This window comes from Chenopodium quinoa, unplaced genomic scaffold (genome assembly GCF_001683475.1).
Source record: "Chenopodium quinoa cultivar QQ74 unplaced genomic scaffold, ASM168347v1, whole genome shotgun sequence".
In the NCBI taxonomy this organism is placed as follows: Eukaryota; Viridiplantae; Streptophyta; class Magnoliopsida; order Caryophyllales; family Amaranthaceae; genus Chenopodium; species Chenopodium quinoa.
In genome coordinates this window covers 1979303-1988840 of record NW_018743946.1, presented here as the reverse complement: position 1 = coordinate 1988840, position 9538 = coordinate 1979303, and the positions used below count along the sequence as shown (strand labels likewise).

Genomic DNA, 9538 nt, shown 5'->3' with positions numbered 1-9538 from the left:
ATGCTTGAACGTTTGGCTAAGCATTCCTTTTTCTGCTACTTGGACGGATACTCTGGTTTCTTTCAAATTCCCATCCGTCCATGTGATTAGGAAAAGACTACTTTCACATGTCCCTATGACACCTTCGCCTATCGAAGAATGCCATTTGGATTAGGTAATGCTCCAGCCACGTTTCAACGTTGTATGATGGCAATTTTCTCAGGTCTTATTGAAAATTCAGTGGAAGTTTTTATGGATGACTCTGTCTATGGAACATCTTTTGATGTATATCTTGAAAATTTGGAAAAGGTGCTCCATAGATGTAAAGAAGTCAATTTAATTTTGAATAGGGAAAATGCCATTTTATGGTACAAAAAGGAGTTGTTCTAGGCCATGTGGTGTCAAATAAGGGTATTGAGGTTGATAAAGTAAAGATAGAGGTCATTGAGCGACTACCCCCTCCTAATTCTGTAAAAGGAATTTGAAGTTTTCTTGGTCATGCAAGATTTTATAGGCGATTTATTAAAGATTTTTCGAAAATCGCTAGACCTCTAACTGAGCTTTTGGCCAAGGATGCCCCATTTATATTTACTGATGCTTGTCTTGAGGCTTTTAACAGGTTAAAGGAAGCATTGATCTCAGCTCCCGTTATGCAACCCCCGGATTGGACCCTACCATTTGAGATTATATGTGATGCTAGTGACTATGCGATAGGGGCCGTTTTGGGGCAACAAAAGGATAGAAAACTTCACGCTTTTTATTACTCTAGTAAAACTCTTGATTCTGCTCAAATGAATTATGCTACAACTGAAAAAGAGATGCTAGCAGTAATTCATGCAATAGAGAAGTTTCACTCATACCTTGCTGGTTCGAAGGTGATAATTCACACAGATCACGCTACATTGAAATATTTGATGACTAAGAGTCACGTCAAGCTGCGGTTGATTCGAGGTCCTTCTGTTTCAAGATTATGACATCGAGATAAGGGACACAAAAGGGACTGAGAATGTCGTTGCAGACCATCTTTCTTTCCTCCTTCTCGATAAGGGGGATGGAGATGACCTCTCCATTGATGATTCTTTCCCTGATGAACATTTATTAGCACTTTCTCAAATTGAATCACCTTGGTATGCTGATTAAGCTAATTTCTTGTCCACGGGTACATTGCCTCATGGCTACTCATCTTAACAAAAGAAGAAATTCTTTTACGAGGCAAGGAGACATTTTTGGGAGGATCCATTCTTATACAAATTATGTGTGGATGCAATGATTAGAAGATGTGTCCCGGAAGGTGAGGTAAACCATATTATTTCTCATTTCCATGACTTACCATGCGGTGGTAATGCAGGTCCTACCCTTTTGGATCAACAAAACTTCATCTCCGCAGGTTGGATTTCCATATAATCGAATAGTATTCGATGGCTCATAGGTAAAACCTCTCGTTCTATCTTTTTACCTGCACCCGAGCTCACTAGGATCCACCCTAACCAACCTTCCTATCTATTGGAGACCCCGGGACAGCCAATACCTCCCATTGCCCCGGTTATGACCAACTTGACCTACTCTAGGCGATCGAATGCGGGAGATTCTTCTTCTTCTACCCCCTCCGATCATGACGCCATCATGGCCGGTATCCGTGGTCTAGAGTTATCCTAGCAGGGCCTATCCTCTCGTCTTCAGACCATGGAGACTGACCTTCGCCTATGTATGTATCCTATTTATGACTTTTTCTACAGGCAAGGTCACATTCCCAGGGATGGTCAACACCTGTCTTGGTATGTCCTCCCCGATGACGGGACCTCTGCTGGTGGAAATGGAGCAGCTGATGATGATGTTAGCGATGATGAGAACCTTCACTGAACTTCTCGAGTAGTGCACTACCTACCCCTCGTTGCAATGAGGTCATTGTCGAGTGTAACTTAGGGGAGGATGTATATAGCTTCTTCTTTGCTACGTTCTCTTTTTCTCTTATGTCTTGCTAGATAGATTTAATTGCTTTGGGTAGTTTAGTTTATTTCTTAGAAAAAAAATTCAAAAAATACGTGTAAATCATGGCGATGAACAACTAGTAGACTACTTCCCTGTGCCCCTATCCTAGATGATTAAAATGTTTTTGGCTTGATTTTGATTGAAAGACTTGCAATGCAGATTAAATGATCATGACCTAATTTTGGATTGTCTTGGCCTAATGGAAGTCAACTTTGCTCAACTGTGTATGAATCTGGAGCTTGACTGTGTGAACTGTGAGGCTTAAGCCTTTATTACTTATTCATGTGTGTTAGTTCCTGGTGTGACATTGATCTTAGTTTTGTCTTGAGACTCTTAGTAGTGTGTCATGATACATTGCACATGCACGATGAGGAGGACGAAGGCCATTTATGTTAGGTAGCATCTAGATGAATTTAGAAACGTCTGTTCCCTTCTTGCTTACCCATGTTGTAGCCTTGTCCATGTTCTTCATCTAAGTCACAAAATTAACCTTTCAGCCCCAATTAGTAACTTATCCCAAGTCTAGCTTGGGGGAGCCATCTATGTCTTGGTGTTCTCTTATGGTTTGTGATGATGTTTTGAAGAAGATTAATCTGAAGCTTGAATGTTTTTGAATTTTTGCTATATGATCTTTTTTTGAAGCTCTTATAGTTTGTTATTAAAAATAAAAAATAAAAAAATTATAGAAAAAAAAGAAAAAAATTTCAGCTTCTTGATGGATAAATAAAAGAGTTTCAAAAATAAGAATGGTGCGATGAATTGTTATGTAAGGTGAATAAGGTGGTAGTTGCTCTTAAATCAAGTTATGTTTGGAGTGTGTATTCTTGTGAATTAGTTCGATGGGATTTTGATGTGTATTGTTCATTTTTGATGGCTTCCCTGAGGGACTATATTTACCTACATTTTCCAAATTTTTCCTACCCATTTTCACCCGACCTACATTACAAGCTTGAAAAAAGACCTTATGACCTTCGTGCATAGTATTGTGTTCATGTGAAACGAGTCTTTTGTCAAAATGCTAGAGTATGTATCACATTTCGAGTCGACTTTTGACTAGGTTGAGCGGCATTATTACCTTTAAACACGTGAGTGTTGTGAGAATGGGGGGTTATCATTATTAGTGGGGATGGAGAGAGATCGGGCTCATGTTTAGCTCGCCGCATAAAATTGTGCGGAGTGACCACTAAGTGAGATATTCTAGTCATCGATTCCTTATGTGTACATGGTTGACTCTGTTTGATGGCCATTCAGGTTGATTGATAGTCTGAATGAGGTGATTGGTTGGCTAAGATGCCTGTGTTTCCGATTTCGGTTTTGAGTATGGTATTTTCAAATGTATTATGAGGTGAAATATGTTTATTTGGTTGTTTCTAGTCATTGATTGTCTTGCTTGAGGGCAAGCAAGAAGTTAGCTTGGGGGAATTTAATGTAAACGTTCTATACCATGTTTTACCCTCATTTTATAGTTATTTCCGTATGGTTTTTGAGCTCTACGGAGCTATTTCTTGCTAATATTCTCTTCTCTAGTGTGGCTTGGTCTATTTAATTGATTTTGTAGGCACATGAAGGTTTTCGGATGATTTGGATTTATTTTGGATAGCTATGAGAGCTTATCAAGATGGAGGAGATTTTTACCCGTGTCTGCCCTGGAGGGAAACATTTCCCTGGCAACCAATGCGAAGAAGGAAAGAAGAGAATTCACGAGAAAGAAGTGAAGAGTTCAACTTCCATCCGCCCGGACCGGGCGACATTGCCCTGGCACTAGTACAAAAAGTGGAATAAGAAACGCATGATATGAAATGGGTTACAGAGACAAGCATTCTATATAACTAAATAGAACGGTTTTCTCAGACAACCGTTTTATATGTTAAAGAATATAGGGCAGTCACTACCCAACCGTTTTATATGTTATACAAAATAGAACAGTCACTACCCAACCGTTCTGTATTTTCTCATGCTAATAAAAAATTATTAAATAAAAAAATGTAAATATATATAGAACAGTGTTTAGTAACAACCACTATGCGTCGTCAACCCTAAAATTACATCCACGTTCATCTTTCAATAAATGGTTGCCTTTTGTTCTTCTTCACACCGAAATTTAACTTTATGTAATGTTATCAATCTTTCTTCTCCAAAACTAGAAAATACATGCAATTTCTCATCGTTTCAATTTTCAAATCTGAAATGATTTGTTCCCATTTTTGTTACTTTTTAAGGAAATGGAAAATAAGGGCTTGTACGACCCGAGATCAAGAGCTCAAAAGCTATAAAGGTTTGATTCTGATTTTAAATTGATTGAAAATTTTAACACCTTAATTAAATTGCTACATCCTTGAAGTTATTTGATTTTATTTGATTTGATTGAGGTTTTAATTTTTATTCTGTTGTGCCAAAATATATCCAATTAAGTCTTTTTATTGAAATCCTTCACAAAAATTGAAAAGAATTTCCGTAGTTTTTTTTAATCGACAATTTTATGTTGTGTTAGGGTTTTGAATCTTGATAATCGCAGCACCGATGGCAGATTCAAAAAGGCTTAAGGCAGGAATCGATGAATAGCGCTGAATTAATATAATGGAGAAGACGATTCCTGTCGATGTAACAGCAACGAGAATGTAGAATTGAAAGAAGCCAGTTCGACGGTTGAATCTTTGGTAAAAAACTTATCAACGGCGAATGATGAGAGTAATGGAACTTTCCGATCCTGATTCTTGATTTTTCTTGATTCTTCTTAATCAAGGTTTTTGGTATGGGTTGATGTTGACAATATAATTTCTCAAAAAAATTTAGAGTTTGTCAATTCATGGTGTTACTCTTATTGATTATAATTGCATGATTTTTTTTAACGCAGATTTATCAGAGGACGGCAGAGGAGAAAGCTATTTATAAATATTCACAAAAAATCATCTCTTATTTTTTTTTATTTTTTTTTGGAATTGTATAATCTATCATCAATTTCGTTGTTATGTTGTATTGGTATAGACTATTTCTATGATTGTTGATATTGTATCGTTTATTTTTCGTTGTTAAATTATCAATAGTTCTATTATTTTGTATTTGTATTATAATTATGACTACTTGGGTCGGAAAATTCAAAATTACCATTTGTTCAAATTGGTTTTAATTTAAAATTTTGATGTTTGTTTCAAAAGAAAAAAAAAGACTTCATTTAGGCTGCTTAACCTGGGAAATTTTCAAATTATCATCATTCAATTAAGTCTATTAAAAAAAAAGAGAGAACGGTTAACTAATAAAACCGTTCTGTTTTGTATAACAAAATAAAACTGTCAAGTTAAGCAACCGTTGTCTTTTCCTTCTTCATATTTAGATTTTAGGAAGGGAATAGAGAACGGTTATGTCTGTTGACCGTTCTCTATGACAAGGGATACAAAAGCCTCATTTGCCCGTTTTATAAACTTTACACATCGGTTAGCAGACGAACTGTCCTAAAGCGTTCTATAAAGCCTATTTTTGTAGTAGTGTGGCACACCGGGCGGACAAAGTATTGTGTGAGGAGGCTACGTGAAGATACATTAAGCGAGTTTGTCTGTCGCGCCCGACTGGGCGGCTTTGCCCGGTCTGACCGGGCACGGTTTCGCGAAGCCCATTTTCTTATTTTTTTGAGATTTCTTAATTAAGGGATATAAATACCCTTTGTAAAACCAGACTAAAACACTTAGTTATTATCTTGGAAGCTTTTAAACACTTTTAAAACCCTAATATTCTCTCTAGATCTAGATTACATTGCACTTTCAAGTTTTAATCCTTGTTCATCAACAATTGTTACTTTTCTTCATTCAAGCAATTGGTATTCATCTTTATTTCTTCATTTACTTTTAATTACTTATTAATCATGTTTTCTTCATTTAATATTGTTTTTGCTTTGGTTAATATGTGTGAGTAGTTTCTTTATTCCAAGATCTAGCAGAACCTGAATATAATTGATGCATGAATTACTTCTTTAAATTCTCTAATAATTATTGTAATTGATGTGCTTAATTGATTATGCTTATGTCAATACTAGATTAGGGATAATTGCTTGGTATTGTTATTAATCCTTTGTTTTAATCGCAACGGGAGTTGGGTTTTGACGGATTTGAATAAATCAATTAGGGTTTGAAGTTCATCACGGGAGTAGTTGAATGAATGATTAGGAAGTTAGAGTAATGTTCTCAAAGTCTTTAATTTACATGGTTCCACAGAAGTAGGCTTGATTGTGATTAGAGAAGCCATTGATAACTCAGGAGAGACCATTGGTATTATTCATGGATTACTTTTCCTCATTAATCAATTGAATTATATGTTAGGGGTAGAACGACTATTGCATTAATTGTGTATTCGTGGTGATGCTTGATCTTGGATGTTTTTAGCATTGAATTGTCATATTGTTTAGAATTGATCGTTTTAATTAGTTCTTTAGTTATTGATTATCACTTATTTTATTTGGTTACTTGCTTAGTTATTGCTTGATTCTATTTAATTAGTTGAACTATAGTCTCTTGGGATCCGACCCTTGTTTGCCCTTCTACATAGTAGTGGTCTGGTTAGGTTTATTTTTGTTAGGTACGCGACACGCCTATCACTCCACCCCATCGAACCAACACAAGCCCTCACTCCTTGTAGTTCCTAACACAATAAAAACATAATTAACTCCCTTCCTCACAACACATGTACTGATTTACATGTCATCACTGCACCACCACACTCCATCTCTACCTCTTGACGTCACCAATAATAACACCAGCGCAACCTATCAAGCCACAAGGAATGGCCATACCAACCACCATTGTAACCATGTTACGCCAACAACAATAGCGCATCAACCAAAATTTAAAATCAATTATATTGTAAAAATTCCTCTTCCAAACTCAAAAATTAGCCCCCCTAAAAAAACACAAGATTAATGCATATTGTCAAAAATAATGCAAGGGAGGGAAAAATTGAGGTATTAAAGGATGAAATTGGGATAATTGAGCATCAACTTGGTGTTTAAAAGTCGCTCCCTACCCCGTTGCATCTTGCTTTAAGACTTGTGTGTTGATTAAGCCATTATAGATGTTGTGCTTGCCATGTTTAAAAGAATCCCCCTCCAAACCAAGAGACCCTCGAAAGACACCTCCGCGTCGTCGGTCCCGCCGTTTGTGCCCGCTTCGAAGTGTCAGCCGTCACAAGTCTCGACTCGATCTGCACTCGTTGTTGACGTGTGCTTCCTTGAAATATCTTTGGTTTGTGGTGCTGTGTGCTCACGTACCGTGCTCTGCTCGAGACTTGTGCCCTTGTCGCATAATGGACATGAGCGCACCGCACGATCTGGTGTTAGAACTATCGGACTGTGACAGGTATGAATTTGGTAAATTTGAAATCACATGAGAAATATATGAGTGGTCAATGCCGGAGAAGTGAGTCAACGATGGAAATCCAATAAAAGGTAGTCATTTACAACATTTTTTATCTGGTAGTTTCTTACAATATTTTTTATATTAAGAAGTTTTTCACAAAACTCGATTTTTATTAAGTATTTTGTCACAATTTTTTTTAAAAAAAAACTAGTCAAAATAAGTTTTGTGAATAATATCAAGTTGAATGTGCTAAATAGTTTCAAACAAGGTATGAAAAATTACTCAACTAGTCAAGCAATTAAACCTAGCTACAAGATTACGTTTCAATTCTCTCTCTCTCTCTTTTTTCTTTTATATCGCTATCAAGTATGGAATTTAACACTTTAATTTAAAACTTCTTTTCATAAAAACTTATAATTTTGAACTCTTACAATGTAATAATGTCAAAGCTTCCTAGTCCACAAAAATCCAGGTTAGGTTTAAATTACCTAACATTAAAATTCTTTATATTTCTCCGACACTTTCGTTCCATTTCATCTATTCATTTGCACTGTTAGAGTGTCTTGGACTCCTTTTCATTCACAAATAAAATGGGCAAAACTCGAGCAACCGCGGCGTCAAGGTCAGAACCTAGGAGGGGCTCAATAGATTACTCGACCGCCTCTCAAGTCAAGGCCAGCGTAAACTATAGGGAGTGTCAACGAAATCATGCTGCTTACGCCGGAGGTTATGCAATAGATGGATGTAGAGAGTTCATGCCTAGTGGAAATGAAGGTACTAATCGCGCTCTTGTGTGTGCTGCATGTGGTTGTCACCGGAACTTCCATCGTCGGGAAGTCGATTCCGGGGTTGATTCCGAGTCCTCCTCGGCAAATTCATCAACGGGACCTTAAGCATGTATATTTTATACGATGACTTTTCATAAAAATGTTTAAGGATAAAGTATATGATACCGTACTTGTTTGTGGAGAAGATGCAAGTACTAATTGTAGTGATTTTATGTACTAATTTATTTTTAAGATTAGTAATAATGATGCATGCAAGAATATTCGGATATAGATCGAGCATGAATTGAAGAAGATCAATGGCGGATACGTCACGTTACCATTTCTTGTTTTTTTATGATAATATCTGATATTTCAATATTCTCCTTTTTACTTCTTAGCTTGTTTATTTGACTTTTATAACTTTAATCAAAGTTCAATACAATTTTATTTCTTTGTTATTTATCTTTCTCCAACTCATTCTTTATCGGTTGTTTTTTTTTTAATTGTTATAGTGACACTGATTTTGACTTTAATTTATTTCTTTTACTTGATCTTTATTGCTCTTGGACCAACTAAATAAAGTACGTAGTATCAAAAGAAAGATATTTTTAATTTTAGACTCTCCATGACACTAATATAAAATATCAGATATATTATTAAAGCTCTTGAACATCTTAGTTCTAGAAATTGTCTTAATATATGTTTTGTACATGTTGTAAAAGAATTTCATTTGTTTGGGGAAGAAAGAGTGGACTTACTTTGAAACAAATTCACACAATATTTTATGCATAGGATAAGAGCAATAACTTAGGGGTTGTTAACATGAATAATCAACTTGGCAATTATACATGGTGTGAGTTGTTCCTACAATCTTGGTTCTGCTACACCTTTAATTGGGAAAATAAAGCTTCATAAAGGGTTACTTCAAATTTGGTCATTGAAAATAATATTACTCCCATTTTTATTGAAGGTAAAAATGTACTCTTTAAGGCTATAAAAAAATATATATTACTCTTTAATATTTTGTGAAAGAGTCAATTGGTTATAATTATAGATGATGTAAATTAGTTTCTTGATGGTCAATTCTCTTCTATTAATTCTCATCATAGATTTATAGTTACAAGAAAATTAACCACTCAATGGATTATGTTATAATTTTAATTGACTTTGTACAATGCATCCGATCATATACTGTATTTGCTAGCGTTTTGACTAGGGCACTATGAGCAAATTTTAGTTATATTTCATTCATTTATATATAGTAATATCAATATTGAGTAAAAAAAATTATAGTAATATCAATAATTTATTAATATTGATAAGTATAGTTTCTATATAAAGAAAAGACTATCCTAATTTTTTTTTTTACATAATTTTTTAATTAATTTGTATAAATATGAAATGATTATAAAGACACTTCACATGTAAAAGGATAGGAAAGTATATTGGATTATGTATAAA

General features: G+C 35.2%; 1 protein-coding gene across 1 annotated transcript; it reads left to right on the top strand.

Annotated features, from left to right (window-relative positions):
• The first annotated feature begins 7900 nt into the window (after positions 1–7900).
• LOC110689047 (mini zinc finger protein 3-like) lies at positions 7901–8203 on the top strand. The gene has a single exon (XM_021865793.1). It carries the CDS (start codon positions 7901–7903, stop codon positions 8201–8203), a length of 303 nt encoding a protein of 100 aa, XP_021721485.1.
• Positions 8204–9538: the final 1335 nt, after the last annotated feature.